Source organism: Gavia stellata, chromosome 4, assembly GCF_030936135.1.
Source record: "Gavia stellata isolate bGavSte3 chromosome 4, bGavSte3.hap2, whole genome shotgun sequence".
In the NCBI taxonomy this organism is placed as follows: domain Eukaryota; kingdom Metazoa; phylum Chordata; class Aves; order Gaviiformes; family Gaviidae; genus Gavia; species Gavia stellata.
The window spans coordinates 41,053,497-41,072,736 of record NC_082597.1 but is presented as its reverse complement, the minus strand read 5'-3'; the positions used below and the strand labels follow the sequence as shown (position 1 = coordinate 41,072,736).

General features: G+C 38.2%; 1 protein-coding gene across 1 annotated transcript in view; it reads right to left on the bottom strand.

The window, feature by feature from the left end:
- Positions 1–19,240, bottom strand: part of LGR5 (leucine rich repeat containing G protein-coupled receptor 5) — a 93,094-nt gene that overhangs the window by 13,183 nt on the left and 60,671 nt on the right. Inside the window, exons 5-11 of the mRNA XM_059816428.1 lie at positions 12,110–12,325; positions 9,416–9,487; positions 6,759–6,827; positions 3,687–3,758; positions 2,831–2,902; positions 2,666–2,734; positions 2,445–2,516 (exon numbers count right to left, since the gene is read on the bottom strand). Coding sequence (XP_059672411.1) covers positions 2,445–2,516; positions 2,666–2,734; positions 2,831–2,902; positions 3,687–3,758; positions 6,759–6,827; positions 9,416–9,487; positions 12,110–12,325 — 642 coding nt within the window. The remainder of the gene's footprint in view (positions 1–2,444; positions 2,517–2,665; positions 2,735–2,830; positions 2,903–3,686; positions 3,759–6,758; positions 6,828–9,415; positions 9,488–12,109; positions 12,326–19,240) is intronic.

Genomic DNA, 19,240 nt, shown 5'->3' with positions numbered 1-19,240 from the left:
CTAAACTTTTAATTAAGTGCTATTGCCTCTGATCCTTAGACTGTTATATCTTATAACTGAGGGAAATGGTTAAAAAAAAAATATTGGAACTAACTTTGAAATCAATCACTACATTGGGGAAAAAAACCCTTAAAAAGACTTGAGCAAAAACTCAACAAATTACAGAATAGCTGAAACATCTGGACTGATTTATAGTATAATATAACTAATCAAAACCAAGCCCAGGCAATTTGCAGAAATTGGAGGGGGAAAAAAAAGGAACAAAACACCCGCCCCCACCACCCAACAGTCGCATCCTATATATACATGTTGCTCAGGGAAAACTGAATGGGAAATTTGCTGGTGAAAAGAATATAGAAACAAAGCTTATGGCTACAATTAGGAAAAATGTCCTTTTCCACAGTTCTCCAATATTATAATGTAAAAGAGTAATCTCTTTTCACTCCTGTTTCAAATTCTTTAAAACTTGTTCATCTCCACCCATTTATTTCCTCGATAAAATTTTATTTTCACTGTTACTATTCCAACAGGAGCATTTAGACTATTCTATATTTGATTTGTGGAAGTGGAGCAAGTAATGACTGTGTGTGTTTTTAAGGTATTCTACTCTGCTTTTACTATGCACAAAGGCTACCATCAATATATCTGTCTTTTTTGTTACAACAGGAAAGATTACGGCTTCTGTTTTTGTATTTTTCACAGGTACTCTGTGGTCCAAATGTCCACATGACAGAGGAGAATTCAAGTGAGCTGGAGGCTTTTAAGCCAAGGTAAAAGATGTTTGGTATGTCTGGTGGATTGTGGCTATTCTGTCATGCACAGATTTGTGACTTAGGTCTTCTTAAAAGTATGTTATCAGTTTGAATTTTGTACATACTGACATCCCCTCTTCACACATAGGAAAAAAAAACCCCAAAACCAAAACCCTCTCCCCTCAGTTTCTGTTACAGCTCCAGGAAATATTTTACTTGTTCAGCTTTAAGGATTTTTCCCCACTTTCTTAATACAGTAGGCTCTTGGCAGCAGCAGAAGGCAAGTGGTTTTGGTTCCTGTGTTGAGGTGTGTACCCAACTGCGCTGAGGGTAGTCTCTTGAGGACTGCTGGGACCGTGTTCTCACATACACCTTTACTGCAGGTGTGCAGATACCCAGGAAGCCTCCATATACATTAATCCACATTTGGAAGTATTGGTGGCTAGATAGGATGCACAAATTGTCTTTCAAAGCAGCATTTGCACTTGTAGTGTTTGTGCATGTATCTGAGCCAGGAAGCCCCTTCAAGATCGCAGTCTCCAAGTAACTTGTGGGGTTCAGTGCACCATTATACTTCATGGCACAGGCAAAACTAATGTGCAAACCTAAATGTGGGCTTGGCATGTTCCAATCTGATGAGAATGGGGAAAGAGCAACTCTGAGTACATGAAATTGCTGTTAAATTGGTTCCCCACCCTTTTAAATATCAGCTCTAATAATACAGGGTAATACTCAAAAAATGTGTATTTCCAATGGACAGTCCTACTCTACTATGAACTGTACAAGTTATTAATTACTTATAGTATTTGTTTGCCTTCTGTTTTGAGATTATTTATTGTTTTTGAATAATACAGGACATATTTAAACTTAAGTCTGTGTGCAGACTTTCTTTTGGCAATAGACTCTGTTTCTGTCTTTTATTGTTCTGGAACTGATTATATTGAGTTCATCAACTAAAACTTAATTTTTCCTGGAAATGTTCATAACATCCACACTGGTATTCAAATAATGTGTTATAATTAGTGCTATTTCAATGTTGGTTGGAGAACTAATACCAAATACATTCCTAGTGATGTAATACATAGAGGAAAGTGCTGTTGGCTCATTCTCAAAGAAGCGGACATGATTACTTTCGTTAGTGATTAAGCAAACTCCAAGGAAATCTCCAAGCTAAAATAATATTGGATATTTAGTATAAAAACTATGTCCCAACTATGCCAAGGAATAGTCTATTAAAATTTCAGTCAGCTACTTATGTCTGGTTGGAAAAGAAACTAAAAGAGGAGCATAACAAGGACTCAAAACTGCACTCCTTACTCAGTTATATTTTCCATTCACTTCACTGAATTATCTGTGTCAGCGAGGAAAAAAACCCCAGACTATTGTAGGAGAGACAGAATGGATCAAAATAAGGTAGTTCTGTTGTTTTTTAAACAAAATCAAGAACTGTTATACCCTTTCCTAAAAATATGCAAAGTTATTATCTTTTTCAGCAATGTATGGGAAATCCTGACTGATAAGTGGGTTGTGAACTTTTTGAGTAACACGGGGGCCGCTCCCTGAGCTGAATTCCTAAGAAGTAACATGATATACAGAAATAGCAGTAATTGGGTAATTTTGAAATCATAATGATTTCATTTGTCCATTAATCTCTTGCATTAACGTAATGGTAATAATCTTACTGAGACGTACAGCACTTGGAGATTACGTAACTGGTCACAAGCTGATTTGGGGAGAGAGGTGATCTGTGCTCCTGTGAGTGTCCTGTTGAAAGTATTTAGAAAAAAAAAAAGAAAAAAAAAGATTACTTTTTAAAGATTGCAAAACAAATTTTTTTTTGGGACATTCTTTAGAATAAGTCAGTATCCAAAAAAAAAAATAAAACAAAGCAAAAATACTTCTCTAGCACTTACAAACTCTCCAGACTTGTAGTCCCTGTCAGATCAGGAAACTCTGTTATCTGTGAAGCACCATTTAAAGTCCTAGAATTTTAAAACATCATTTCAATACAACTGTGGTGAGAGAACTCTAATATTGCAATATATAAAGACAATTAAGACAAAAAAGTAAACACGTACAGAGTTCTGAGTTCTGGTAAGTGTTGAAAAGCAGATTTTCCAACAAGCTGGATAGGGTTATCATAAAAATGTCTGCAAAAGGAGGATAAAAAGACATATTATGAAAAATATTTTAAAAGATTCTAAATATACTACATGATTATACTATAAGCAAATGAGTAAACTCTCTATGATGAATCACAGACTGTGCACCTCTGGTTGTAGCAGAGGTGCACCTCTGGGCTTTTCTGACCCACTAATCCATCAACCACATTTCACATTTTGAATATTCAAGTAGTCATTGTTTTCTCAGTTTTAAAGCCAGAAGCCAGTCAACAAAATATTCCCTCTTCCTCCCAGGTTTGCAAAGATAGAAATCCAAATATGAAGAACTTTGTTATGACCTGAGACAAATTTAAGGTTAGCAGGTGAAGAAGTCAGAATTTCACCTACTCAGAAGAGGTTCCCTTGCACTTTTGAAGTCATGGGGCTTTTGCTCATAGAATAATATTCCTCAAGATGAGTCATTATTTTTCTTACATTTATTTTATAATTTCTTATTTTGAGGTTTGCCCATTAAATGCATTCGTATGTAAGACAATGGGAACTCAGACTGGAATCCATCAAGAGTAGTTTTTGCTAGCTTCTACATTGCCAGTAATGCTAAGAGACTTAGAAAAAATAGTTCAAATAAAAGGTCAAAGGCCAGAGACCACTACTCACTTCCCTTAAACAGGGCATGCAAACTGCCATTCTTTCCACGAAGTTGGTTGTATAATGATGTGCTACGCAGTACGCTCACAAGAAGAGCTATTGGACATACTTAGTTCCACATTCTCTAATAAGAAGAGTCACTGAAAAGATTCTTATCACTTACATTGTAATAAGTGATGGATTACCCACAAATGCACGCTCAGGTATTGACTTGATGTTATTGCTATGAAATCCCCTACAAAAGGAAGAATGGTTTACATAATAAGAAAAAAAAAGTGAAGGCACAATCTGTGTTTGCAATGCACAACATTTTTTTTTTTTTGTAATACAAAAAGTGCCTGTATGTAAAGGTATGTCCTTGTTTTCTGGAATAAGACAGAACCAAGAAAAGCAAAAGAAAAGAAAAGCAACAAAATAGCTGGAATTCTGCATTTTTCTAAATGAACAAAACCATTTGGATGAAGTAAACTGCAAAATGGCTTTTTAAAATTCAGATGCTCTCAGTCGGAAACTGCTTCATAGCTGTATGTCATGTATCTATGAATCTATGTGGGTATGCATGTAGATATAATGTAAATATACACACACACATATGAACTAATAACATTATCAGATAATTATTAATAATTAAATAAATAACAATAAAATAATATATCTGTTTCCCCCTGTACTTGTTAAACTGCAACTATTTCTTTTGCTGGAATAATGGATTGCACAAGTTTATCAAGTAAATGATTTTATACATTATATTGTAATATGCTGAGCCTCCCACAGCCACCTTTTTCTTGAAATATTTTAGAAGTGGACATGAACAAACTCTCCAGTGTAGTTGTGCCTGCTGGATAGAGGGCCAAATCTTTGTCTCATCATTAATTACTAGATTTTATTCATATGAGTAATTCTCCATTGTGAAAAACAAAAGAAATAACTAAGATTTCAAAAGAACAATGATGATTTGTGTGGGAAACTCCCATTAGTTCAGTCAGGTATGAAAAAGGCTTCCCAGCTTAAATTTATGCATTTAGAAAGCCTCAAATTGTTCACTGATGCAAGCACACTTGGCCATTACTTGAACAGGTCCCACATTATTGGTTTTACTTGTTTAGGCATTGTGCTACTGCTGATGAGCTACAGAGCAAGGCTCTAAATCCCTAGGTCTTTTGCATGCAATAAAAACTGCATCCATGCAGATGCAGACTCTAAGCAATATGAGTATCCCATATAATCCAGGACCAGCAAACAGACTGGTTTTGTGGCTGTATTGAATGGGATCCCTTGCATGGCTGAAAAGCTGAGGAAATGGAATGACTACTTCCCAGGGCAGTATCCGGCCCCTCATCACCATTCTGACTTGAGTTAGACTGAGGGAGCAGCCCATCATCCACCAAAAGCAGACTCCAGTGCATTTATGCACAGAAGAGCCTGAAGACTTCTGAACTGGTCAGAAGAGAGCATGCTCACAGCTGCAGCCTGTGTCCTGGCACACTGTACCCAAGTGATACACCCTGTCTGAACTGAAGGCACTTTACAGCCTGTCAGTTCACATACTGACCAAAGAGCAGTAACATCTATCTGCACCCCTGGGTAAAAAGACTATATTAAGGCCACAATGGGAAAAATGTTTCTATAGGTATCTTCAAAATCCAGTCTGGAAAACAACGTACGCATTAACTTTGGGTAACAGCTATAACCACTTAGGAGAGGTAAGTACTCCTACAGCTGAGAACTCGAAGTGCAGAGCATTGGGACAATGGTGTCCCTGTGGCATCAAACAGATACGGCCCTGACTCACTGGCCACTTGACAGCAGAACTCCAGCTCTGACTTACTGCCTTGGATGCCTCCAAGCTGCAGACAAAAAGCCATAGTCCGTGTTTTCAGCCCAGGCACAAATTCTGAGAGAGAAATGAGGTCCAACCCAGAAACACCCTTACTAAAGTGGCCCTAGAATGAGCTGAACCTCTGTGGGCCTGGGCTCCCACTTGAGTAAGAATGGCAGGGCGTGCACAACCTTGTGGGAGACACCTTGTGCTTATAAAATTGGTTTCCAGGGCCCAAACAAAGCACTGAAGCACATGGTGTCATGGTCTGTGCTGGATTTGGGATGTCAGGTTGCAATTTCACACTCCAAAGATTTCTTGCACCTAGGAGCTTATCTGAAACAACAAGTTTGATACTTAGAGGTGAAGTCCTACAGGGCTAGTGAGTAATCTGCCATCAAGCAGTTTGCTGGACTGGGCAAGGTGCATTTACTGCAAACCTAGGTTATCCATGTTTGGCTACTGACTTCAGAGGTTAGCAAAGAGGCACTCCTTCAAGGCCGCTGGATTTCATACCAATTATTTTAGCTGACAGATGACATAACAGCAGCTGAGAACAATTGGGCTGAGAAACTCACATCCCCACTCCCTCCTCCAGAGCAGCACTCATTGCCAGCACTGGAGGTGGTGAGCTGGAGTCAACACTGCCTAGGGATCCCTGCTTTGGAAAAAATTCCAGGTAGCTACTTAAAGCGGCTTTAAGATAAGTCTGTCATGTAGCAGGGGTACAACCATGTCCAACTACTATATGATTACCTATTTTTTTCATGCTGATGGTACCAGTAACATGGTAAATAATTCAAATGGAAAGAATTCTGAACATATGCATTGATGTCTACATTGTGTGTATGATGTGTGAATATAATTTTTTTTTTTTTTTTGTAATTGAGCTTACAATAAACTTGGCTGGTTTCTTTTCATTGTTGATTTTTTTTTAAATGCAAACTATGCCTGTGCATCCAGAATTATTTTATTTACAGCATTACAAAGGACTATTTCTATTGAAAAGAAATGGCTTTAATTTAATGGGGGGAAGAGAGGGAAGAAGGTAAAGACTTTTAAACCTGATGGACTAGTAAGGGTGCCACACCTTATTCTTAGACTATAAGACTGTGATATATTGGATTGCTTGCAAAATCCAGCTGTTGTGCTTAGGACTCAAAGTGAATTAATTGTGTTTGTATTCCAAGGATGATGTTCCTGGAAAAAAACACTGCACAGTGCAGTATAAAAGTTGTCAGAACATGAATGCTCTAAACTGAATGTTGAAAATGATCTTTCATGCATGTTGGCATGTTTATTAGTTTTTCCTAGGATATCAGTTTTTAAGAATTACTGATAAAATCACCAGCATGAAAAAAAATAATCACACACTAGACAAAACATCCTCCTTCCTAATATGAGCTTTGTACTTACAGTTCTTTTAGGTTTGTTAGTGTCCTGATAGCAGTGGGGAACTCGTCCAGATTGTTGTAATTTAAATCTCTGTGTGAAAATAGATTTTATTATTTAGGTTATGCACCGCATAACGGATAACACAGAATTGTTGGCATTTGTAATGAAATATCATCTCCCATGCATTGAATAAATACATACAGCCAAAAGCCAGGAAATCCTCAAAAGTGTATGGATGTTTTCCAACAAACGCTATTTAGGGCACATTATCATTCCTATTTTTTGTCAGCATCCTATTTTTAGTTATATCTTAGCTATTCTGCAATAAAGAAAACATAAGCGGATTCAGATACTACTAAGGGATTTGCTGTTTTGTAAATTGCCCATCCTTTTCATTGCTTGAAAGTATTAATGGGAAAAAAATCTTTCAAACAGAATATTCAACAACGTTGTATGGTGAGATGCATTTTACATGGCTAATACATCTCACTATAAAGGTTTCATTTCTGACTCACTGTCTAGTTGTATTAGTCTTTCTTTATTTTTTTTTTTTGCTGCTGAAAAAATATCTGAAGAGATTTTTCCCAATGGTTAAGTATTAAAAATAGGAGATACTGGAGTTTGGAGGGTAAAAATGATTGGGGGAAATCTCCCTCTGGCTAAAACAAGTGGGAAAACATACAGTAAGTTCAATGTTACCATTAACTGTGTTGTTAAATCTAAGATTTGTCAATATTCATACAGAGAATGTTTCTAACCACACAAATTGTAAAAATGGTAGTTTAGCTAGGGTAGTGACCTATATTTTAAGAACTGCTCATGTTGCAGTGGTAATTATACTTTATTCTGGTAGGCTGAATAGACCAGAAGCCTGCTTCTGCCCTTAGCATGACATGTGCATCCTTTAGCATTCAGGAGACACCTGAAACAAAAATTGAGATATGCCAGTTTACTATGATGCTCTCTGGCACTGCTTTGTGAAAACTATAGTCTGAAAAACTTGAGCAAAAGCCTTTTTGAACAGGCAAAACACAAATCACAGTTTACAATAGATTGAAAGTGAAATAGTATCAGGCTGAAGTAATGCAGGCAGGAAACTGCTGTCTGAACTCAACAAGGCTTTCCTTCCTGCTTGTAAACCTCTCTCTCCTGCTTATTGACAAAAAGAGATTACAGGCATGTACGGTTTGGTTTTGCCCTCCAGTGATACGCGATTTCCAGACCTATGTGTCGATGCAAACAAATGATTTTAAAGCTGGAGTCCATCATTTACACCGAGATCTCTTTAGATTATCTTGAAACTATCTGGAAACCGGTCTACAGAGTATGCAATTACTGTGCTTGAGGCAAGTGCTACATTCTCCTATTGCAGTGAAATGCCTGCACCTACACTTATTCCCAGGTTCATGTCTGTCCTCTACGTTTTCATCTCTCTCATGCCAGGTGGCTGGGACTGGGTTTGCAATTACTTATTCCATTGTTCTGTTTTTCCCCATTTTTGACCAAATGCCATGTGAATCTCAGTTAAAAAAACAAAACAAACGATTACATTTTCCTTCTCCCTTTCCTGTCCCCCTTTCCGGTGCTACACTGAGGGACTTCCTCTCAACTCACAGCCGGCTAGAAGTCGAAATTGTAAAATTGCAATTCAGTGCCAAGGGATCAATGTAATCAAAACTAGTGATTAAAAAAAAAGCCCAAAACTTCTTGCTTTCTGATCTTAATGAAACATGAAAGTGGGCAGTACATAGTTCTGTGGATGAGAAAGCAAACAGTCACCTTTAGACTAGCATTATCCATATTTGAAACTTTGTCTATTTGTTCCTTATAACAGGACTTTTAGCCTCTGTCCTGGTTGAGTGAAATATCTAAAATCTCTGAAAATGATGCAGCTGATTCTGGCAGGTGCCGGGGGGAGGATAGGACTGTTCCTGTAGCATTTTTGGGGTCTATGGTCTACTCTAGCAGACAACATCTTTATTCGATTAACTCTGTAGGAAAATACTTTGTGCGAACTATCAGCACTGCATTCCTGTTTGGCGTTCTTCTGTAGAATTATTAAAATACTCAAGAAAATTTGAATTGGTCTGAACAGAATTCAAGTGAAAACTTGAGGAAATGTCAATCTTTACCAGTGCTATTCTTTACCAGAGCCCTTTAAAGACAAAAACTTGGATACAATTGAAACATTTCTCTTCCCCCCTTGTAAAACACATGCATACTTTGGCTACCTGGCACTTTTGCATTTTCCAGGGATAAAAAAAGTAAACCCATCTAATTTTATAACCCTCCTCTATGGTGAGACAGTTTCTTAATATTAAAGCTTTTCATTGTGATGATTTCCCAGTCTAGCTATTAGCTTTCTTGATTAAACAAGACAAACAAATAGTACTAAACTAAGCAAAAATAGCTGTTCATGAATAGCCACTTCTTTTTCAATGCTCAGTACAGTTTTCAACTGTCCTTCAATTTATCAGTTGACAATGCTTATTAAAAAGGCAAAGTAATTTTATAGTAAAAAATAGGATTTGCTACATAAAGTCATTGTAAACCATTACTTAGATCCTGTAACGATTAGGCAAGCCAAAAACCACATTTGGCTTTTAGGCTATTTTTATTCTTTCAGAATATTAATGAAAACACTGAATAAAAAGGAAACAAATAAGAGGTCAACTCACAAAGTCTCTAGGCTGTGAAGCCCATCAAAGCATTTCTTTCCCAGGGAGTAGATTCTATTGTTATGGAGATGTCTGCAGGGGAACATTAAGCACACAGTCAGGAAAGCACACTGCACACAGTGGACTTAAGCAAAACATTTTGATGGTTAAATCAAAAGAAACTTATTTTCAGGCATGCACTGATTATATGCAAGTCATGCTTTTGCAAGAGCATGTATAGGAGGCACCTCCACTGCCCTATACCCCCTTTCTCCCAATATGACCCCACCCACGCAGGCTTCCATTTGGTTTCATAGAAGGGATTTGTATACTGAATATTGGGAAATTGTAGACATGTTCTCATTGGTGGTTAATTAACATGTTGCCTTAAAAACTGTGTGTGGGATATGAGGTGCATATTTGGAAGATGTATATTCAGACAGTGTTAGAGGATATGGCACAGAACAGGAGCAGGTGATGAGATGGATAACACGGCAGACAGGAAAGGGGCGTTAGGCTTGCAGAATGAAAGAAGACACAAAGCCAGAGGACAAAAAAGTCATAGCTTCACTGAGATGAGTAAACTAACCGATCTTAAAAGTGCTGTAACTTGCCTTCCTTTGAAACTATAAAAATCAACAAATTTTTGTCAAATGTTTAGCAGTTGTTATATATTTCAACCAATCCCCCCACGGGAAAGCTGAGAGTGCTGCCTATTTCTAAGTCTTTTAGACCAACGTGGAAAAAATCCACTCTGTGTGAAGCTCATTAATGTGAGTACATACAACTTGGAGCTACTTCAGGTTGTTTTTTAAAAAGGATGCCTTTTTCCCAGCAGATTTTTCCTTTTATTTTATTCTTGACACTCTACCTCTATGGAGGAGGGAAACTCTGGGAGTAGCACTTTAAAAGAAAAGAAAGGCTGTGAATGAGGGGCTGCCAGGCACTTTCCCTTCAATGCAAATTGAGTCTACCTGTCCATAAAAGGCAGGGATTCTGATGGCAAAATGCAAACGTTCTGTGGGCTTTTCCTTTCCTAGGAAGAAACCTAATCAAATTATTTTTTTAATGACTACACTGACCTTTAATGCTTTAGTTTGCATGAAAAGTGCATCTTTGATTTCCAATTATGTTCAGACCTTTAATGATAGAGCTTCAAACCTGCTCCAACTGACCAGGCGTTTTTGCATTGAATTGAAAATTTGCTAGCCTGAATAGAGTAGCAAACAAAAGAAAGCAGAACCACACACAAAGATTCTGATGAGCCAAAAATATCAGATGTTGTGGATCATGAGGAATGATTCCATTATTAATCAATATGAAGCCCAGAAGATTAGAAATAAGCAAGGCAGATCCAAAACAAGGAAACCTAACTGAGCAGAAGCAATCAGGGCATGAAAAGAAATAAATTTCTCCTGCATTTCTTAGTTGTCCTCTTACCACCATATTTCTGGTAGGGATCTAAAGAATAACATACAAGACAGTCTTTTGTCTTTAGAATTACTGAGGTAAGTCTAGAAGCTCAGTCAATTGACTTGAATGGGACTGATAATGTAAACAGAAGGCAAAGATTTTGTGGCACATGGCAGCTGTTACCCTCCATTTCTGGTGCCCTATATGCTTATATGAATATATTAAGCACTAAGCAGAGATGGTGATTATAACTGTAATAGAGAACCCTGGAGTGTGCCAGGTTCAGTGCTTACACTGGGGCTAGAATATGCTAAAATATGTTAAGTATCTTACAGACTATGGTTTCAGACAGCTTGTAAAGCTTGAATATATTATTCTCTCTTTAATAATGCTAATATTTTCCAAAGTATCCTGAAATAACTTCTCCATCTCAGTTCTCCTCCTCAGTTTCTCCAGTCAGTCTAGAATTTTTTCCACTCGGTACATTCCCAGAAGCAAAAAGCTGAAACTGCGCTCCATAGTATTCCTTCCAGATTTTGGTGTGAGCTACACATGTTTCATTTAGTTAAACTGGTATGCAAACATAACAAAATATAAAACTACATATACTTTCTATGAAGTGAAATGCATACTTTTTCTACTGGACAGCATTCTTTCCGAGTCACCCAGAAAGCTTTCAGTTAATTTCCTTTTCCTAATCTTCCCTCATTCAGTACACACTGCCTTAGAGTCTTAGAGGACACACAATTCATCTCTCCCTGTTTGTTTTGCTGTCCAGATAGGGTGATTTTTTTCATTCCCTTACATAGGTCTTTACTGGAGATGGAAACTTTTAAGTTAGATCAAACCAAGTGATTTAGCAAATGCTAGTTTAACTGTAGGAAGATGTAAAAAATCTGTTTATCCAAGATAATTTTGCAAAATTTTGTTTTGTAGTACATATACAATCCAGAAAACTTTTTTAAAAAGAACATTTCCTGCAACAAATGGAATTGACCTCTTGGTAAAGGAATATCACTAAGCCTAGTGCAAATGTAGAAGGGAAACTGCAGATTTAGAGCCCCAAGATAACAGTTTAATACTACGACTGTAAGACAAAACAGACGTTTAATTAACTCATGTATATAGCTCTTTACCTATCATTCGCCAGCTGGGAAGGGACTAGGGAAATATTTAATTATTAAAGGTTGTTTCAAGCAACGTCTAAATTAAACATTGCATCTTCAAGTAATTTATCACAAAATGGCCAAAGTCCTGCAAAGAAGCAGAGACTGTGGCTAAAAAACAATTGATAAAACTTACAGAACTACCAAACTAGAGAGGTTTCCAAAAGCATAGTCTGGTATGTAATGAATTTTATTCAGTGCCAATGTCATTGCCTGAAGTGCTGGTAAACTTCTAAAAGCTTGGACGGGAATTTCTGTCAAAGAATTATCGTCTAGCCACAGGTGTCTAAGGGAGACCAAGCCATTGAAGCAGTTGGGGGGCACATAGTTGATGTGGTTGGCATCCAGACGTCTAGGAGAGAAAGAAATAGAGAAAATTGACTCTGAGAAAAGAACAGTGGACTTACACAATGGATATCAGAAATTATCACCAAGAATACAACCCCAAAGGAGGGACATGGGTTGCCACATCCATTCTTTATTTCCTGGAGATTCTACATTTCCACAATGTTTGCAACCTCACCCCTGAGACCTCACATCATGTTTACAAGTCTCCTTGTCCGCTGGTTCTCCACAGACAGCTCTCCTCTGGAGCCATCAACTCACTGAGTGCACACACAGATCATTTATGAGCAAAGCCTCTCTACAGACTGGGTATGAATTTGTTTCCTTTCCCAATTATTTGAAAGTATGGAATAAAAAAAATGCAAGAAACTTAGCCAGTGATTCTCTTTCAGAACCTATAAATGACTGAGCTGCAAGATGATTTGGGTTTCCATACGCTAGACACCCATTCTAAGAGCCAAAAATAAAACTCCTAAGTCTCTGTTCCTGTTTTAACTTTCTTACATATTGTTTATTCCAATGATTCTAATGAGGACTGAAGTTCATATTTTTTAGTAGTGGAGCAAAATGTTTTTTAAGTAGAGATCAGTGTTGCTAAGGTGATGTATTTATCTTGAAAAAGAAGTTATTAAATACACTTCAGTTGCTGTAGAGCCAACAGAGGGAGTTCAACTGCACATTGTACCTCTTCAGAGTCTGCAGGTGGTATCTTGCTCTCACACTTGTGTAAATAAGGATTAAATCTACTGAACCTTTTGCAGATGTGGTGCTAGAAATATTATGTCATATATTCATCACTTTTGCTTTTGCTTTGTTTTGCTTTCCCATTGTGATGCTTTCAGGGAAATATTCAAAAGTGTGCTTCAGATTTCTGAAACTTCATGAAACATCCAGATGGTGATATGTACTCCGATACACTTTTTCTGCTTTTAATGTGTTGTAGTAACTTGTACCTTGTTCAGAACATGAAAGCCACACTCTAAAACTTTTCTTGAAGATGTCTGTACAGAGGAGTAATTAAGTGAATGGTGAAACAGAAATAAATTTAAATAGATGTTTGAAAACATTACAGAACAAACAGACACACCCAGGGTACAAAGAAGTAATTCTGTACAACCTAAATTTGGTCTGTTTGAGAGAAATGCAATACTCTTTGTGGCGGGCATACTAATCTCTTTATTTAAAGCTGCTTCTTTATTTACAGTCATGTAAAATGTCAGGTCCATTCTATCTCCTGCTCCATGCTGCTCCTACCTACTGCACGAGAACAAATAATGACTGCTAAGGCTCCGTGCCAGGTTGGCAAATAACTGAGACAAGGTCAGTTGGAACAAATTTATAAAGTTCAGTGTCAAAGCCCTTGTACAATTAAATTTTCAATATAATAACTGACATGGCAGGCAGCAGAGACAGAGCTTCCAAAATAACTCAAGGGTCTGTCAACAAATGGGTGAGGTTGGAAATGTTTAGAAATACTCATGCTGTACCTCCCCCATTCCCCAGGCAACAACCATGCTACGCCTGTGTTTTCAAATAAGGTATAATTTGAATGAGTAGATGAGGTTTCTTTGTGTTCAGTCAGAAGTAAATTTCTTCCCTGGGTGATGCTGGTATGTAAACTAAGAAGTTACAGTTGCCTTAGTTTGACAGTTACACTGATTAAAGAACAGAGGCTTTATTCAACATAAATGTGTTACTGTATTACAGCTAACATCTTGTTCAATACGAAGCTTGCCTGTGCAGCTCTGATGTCTCCATTGACTCCACAGGAGTTACTCACAGGATGCCTGGCTGTGTGGCAAAGCCAATTGTCAGTTGTTTATATGTGACCCTGGGGCTGAAATGGCAATATTTCTGCTGTGGTGAGTGAGACCAGAATTTTTAACCTTACCAATATTTGGTAGCAAATAAAGGAACTGATTTTGTTTATAGCTGAAGTTTCCAGATATAAACCCACCACTGGCTATGTAAACAAAATACACAATATAGAAAGAAAAACAGGACTGCTGTAATAAAAATTAGATTCTGTGTAGTTGGATTATTGTTTAAATAAGCTTTGGAAGAAATCAAGAAGCTACGATGATTCATGCTGCAGGTCCTATAACTGGATTACATATACTGCAAGTGTTCATAAGAAGTACTGCCTCAAGTGCTCTTTTGTTATCTAATCTTTTTAAAATTTCCAAGTACCATTTTCCCTCTTGCAGATATTAAAAGGTTTCAGCACTGGTTATGTTTCCTATCATACTGTAAGTAATGCACACTGATGTATAAAGCATTGATCAAAATCGCCGTTTTCAGCCAATTGTTTTACATGCGTTGATCAAAGTTTTGGCACTTCCAGAACTAAACCCATTAACTCACAAACATGACCCTATTTATAATTGAAAATACATAGATAACATGTGGTGAGTTTGAAAGCTGCTATTATATTCCAGAGAGAGCCAATTTAGAGAAACAGAAATGCTTGATCTCTTCTGATAGGCAGCATGTAAATAAAGCAGCCAGTATGAAATTCACCATGAGCTCACTTAAAATGTCCAAACCTTTCAAAGTAAATGCTTGAGCTATGCAGACTGTATCCCACTGGTGTTTCCTGTGACATACTGTGAACGCTACAACCATATGCATAAATGATGAAAAGATATTATTCATATAGAATTGTAAACAGGACTCATTTATTGGTACTCTGGAATGAGTGAAGGTAGATGTTTGAAAAATATTTGATTTGCATTTTTTTTATCAATTCAGTATGACTGGATACTTCGTTTTACGCCACTGATAGGTTTCTAAGGGAATATATATTTTTTTCCTCTTTCTGAGTCTTCTCTCAAGAGCAAGCCCAGCTACAACCTGGATGTACCCTGTGATCAAGAAATTCCTTAATGTCTTGTTGGAGTGTCTTGCTCATTCATTCAGGGTTAAATCAAACACTAGAAAAGGGATCAGGAAGGAGATTTCTCCCAGGTCATTCTCCCCTCTGAAATAAACAGCTATTACATGGATTGCCTCTTCTTACAGTGGATAAGGGCCTGAATACAACAAAGGAACTGGAGAAGAGGAAAGCCACAAAGACAGGTAAAGAAGTCAAGGCCAAAATATTTCTTCTGACATTTATGTTTAAAATAGGAGAGGTAAAAATCAAATGACTATATGTAACAGGCAGGGGAGGCAGACAAGTGAGAGTACATGGCAGATTAAAGAAGGGATGCGCTCCTCCCTTTCCTACCACCTTGCTCCTCTCCCAACCTGGCTCTGTTATGCAGGGACAAGCCTCTCCACAAGGTACGGAGCAATGATGGACAGAGGTTGGGTAGAGGGCTTGCTGGGGAGGGTTTAACGGGCAGGAGGGTGTCACCTGCAGCCCCACTATCTTTGCTAGTGTGTGGTGACACGGACCCTCTTAAGGGTTTGTTCACGGGAGTTTGATTAAAGCCTCATTTAAGTAATGGCAAGTGACATTGAAACTGGCTCTGAAAAGTCGATGTAATGAAAATATAGCTGGCTATTGTAAGCCATGTTTTTCGAACATGGCCCTTTACGCAGGATATCCCCTTCAGTCCACAGGGGAAAATGCTAGGACTACTGTAAAAGCTTAATTACAACACACCAGCACAGCAGTTTCCACAGCTCACTTGCAGCTCTGCCCTTATATGGGCTTCTACAGGACTGATACAAAGAACCCTGTGTGGCAACAGCAAGACCAAAAAAGAAAGTCACAAGTCACAGTTTAGGAGCATTCTTTTCTGTCGCACTGCTCAGTTTTACATGAGGAGGTCTCTGCAGCTCTGGGAGTTTCAATCCTTAGTGTTTCTCTTCATATCCAAACATGCTGCTCAGGTGTTTTGGTAAACCTGCATTCAAGACAGTGGGCCAGGATGCTAGCATGTTGCATAAGGCACAAACGTCCAGTTGCAATGCTATGTTTATATAAAAATTGGCTCTGATACCAGATACCCTCAATCCCCACAGATGGGAAAAAGTGGGGGCCAGCAGGAGTTGTTGGGTTACCCTAGGAATCTGCCTGCAGACTCAGATCAGGAGTCCACAGTTAGACTGGCACATTTGGTGTGGCTGGGAATGCTTCCAGGTCCTGCAGCCAACTGGCTCAGAGTGGCCCGCGTTACGCTAGTGACCTCTCCTAGCCTCCCAAACGAGGTGGCTGTATGCAGAGCACGTACAGGGGACAGTCCCAGGGGCATGCGAACTGCCAGATGGCCCACAGGAACAGTTTAGGCAAATGTTATTTGGCACGGGTCAAAAGTGTGCCAAGGACTCTGTTAACAGTGCAGCAGGACAGACGGTCATGGCTGGTGCCTAAGGAGCACTCTGAAGCACTATTTGCTTTGCTAGGCTGGCTCTAGCAACAGTCTGTCACTGTACGGTGCCCAGGAGGATCTCTTGATCTAGTGTGAGCCCCCACACTGCTAACCACTCCAACAGTGGCTTCTTGTCCTCCTCCCATGTGTGGTGTACGTCCTGGTGGGCTTCAGCCATGCAGGATGATTTTTGGCTAGCAGTTCTGAGGTTGAGAAATTTGTCTGTCCCTTACAAATGTGATAAAACAGTCCCTCTTTTTAGATTGCTCCGAAGATAGAAAAGAGTGAGATGCCTAGTAGCTTCTACTGGATGAAAGAACATCACCCACTGGCCTGGAATTGCTGATCTAGTTCAGCCTAATTGGACCCCACTCGGAAAGCAACAGCTGGTTGAGTTAGGGACTGCACCCCAAAAAAAGAGTAGCACATGCATTTTAGGGAACCTTGCACCTCTATCTTCCTCCCAGCCGCTTATCAAGCTAGAAAAGTGTCTGTGACTGAGGGGGTGGTCTGATATTGTACTAGCGCTTCACGTTTCAGTTACTCTTCTGTTATCTAGTGTGCCCCAGAGCTCTAGTAGCTCAGATGGTTAAGACGTGCAATAAAATGAGGAGATTGCAGTGGTGAGTTTTGAGACATCTTTGCCTATGTGTACAGACACCTGCATGTGTACACACAACCTTGATTTAAACTGTGGGAAATTCCTCCTCAGGGAGTTTGTGGGTACCTGTGAGGTACTGGGTTTCCTAAGAAGGATAATGCCTTCTGTAGGCTTCATTATCATGGGGTGTGACATGGAAAACCACAACTAAAGCTCCTGTCTTTTCATGAAAACAGTTCTCTTGGGAGAATGTGATTTCATTAAAGTTGTTTTTTGATTATTAACACAAGCATCAAACCAGAAAAAAATTGATTAAAGTTATCATTTCTGAATAAAAAGGCTTTTTAACTTCAAGCCTGAACTGGAAGCATTTCAGAACTCTGTGCCCTCAAAGTCTTCAACTCTTTGTTCAGATTAAGAATGGAAACTTCTCTTGAAATGTCAAATATTTGGAGGACAAGGAAGATGAAAAATCCACTTGCTGACCTGTTCGAGCAGGCAATTTTTAAGAACATCTGAGATGATTTCTAGATAACCTTTTATGTAAAACTCAGTGTCACCATCAGGTACTCCACAAAACTGAAATATCTTAAAAATAAAATTTAAGCTATTTACAAATTCTGTTAGGAAATTTAAAACAGATTTAATTGATACTATTTTCTTGTTAATTGTATAGTCAAATTAATTTGCTGCACTAAATTCCAACTTTGCAGGTTGTCAAGGGAGAAAAGATCGTTTAATTTTTCCCTCTATCAACTGTTTCCAGTGCTTTGGAAGATGGGCTATGTCGTATTCTGTCCCATTTTCTACTATTAAAGTAAAAGTCCTCTTAAATTTTACAGGAATGAAAGCAGCTGATATAGCAAATAATGCTTGCTTTTAAATGTCCTTCATGACTGGTTTGGCGTGGGCAGTGAGATAGAATCCGACCTGTTCTTGATTTTGACTGTTCCTGTGTCTGACAATGTAGCAGTAAAAGCTGCTCATTAGCAATGATGTCTAAACAAGAAAATAAACAGGGAGTGAAGTTTCATCTGTAGTATTCACTGCAAAGAGATGTATTACAATAGTCCCAGTAAAAGAATAGCAGAAGCTTTGCTTTTCCATCAGCAATGCCAATTACGCTTTCCTTCTTTATTTAGCAACATTTGCAAGTGGAGATCTGCAACTTATCGGTTGCTAGTAATAAAATTTGTGTTAACATGGTCAGGGAAAAAATAAAAAAAAATTTATTGCTATGTCATTTCCTGTTTTACCAATCCCTTCTTGTTCAAAAATACTTTAAAAATATGTCAATTCTGGTACCTAAGGAATGTCATGAGAAATGACAAGACAATTACAGTAGAGAAAAAAAGATACCTATTTAAACAAATACATACATCAAAAGAAAGAAGTTGGACAGAAAACAAGCTGTTAATAAAGTTATTTGAAAATCAATATAAATATGTAATAGGCTTTTGGGCTATATAAGTATGTTCAAAATCACTAAAAGGCTTCTTGACTTAAAAGCAGAATGGATATATTGATGCTGTGGGGAAAACAAAATCCAAAGACCATCTGCTTATAGTTGGTTCTAAAGAAATACATCTGCTCAAGGTGAGTAACAGGGAAGACAGCATTCAAGTGATACTTCAAACCCTGCTGCCAAGATCTAAGTTGTGACACATCAGTGATTGTGTGTTCCTCCCTTTCAATCATGATACCTGCGAACATTTTTTCCTCTTTTTGGCTTAACAGAAATAAATGCCATTTGAAATGTTAGGACGAGTAATCCAGATAATTTGTATTCACACTAGATTTCAAGGGAAAATTATAGCCCATATAATAAGCTGAAGATATCCTTCTGCTGAACTTGGGAGATCAAAACTACATCTCAAGATCAACATGTTCTGGTTACTTCCTTAAATCCTCCTGCCACAAAGGGAACTGGAGTCCTACACAATCATTGTCCAAGCTCTGGTAGCTGAACTGATTTATTAATCAAAGTAGCACGTCACTGTTG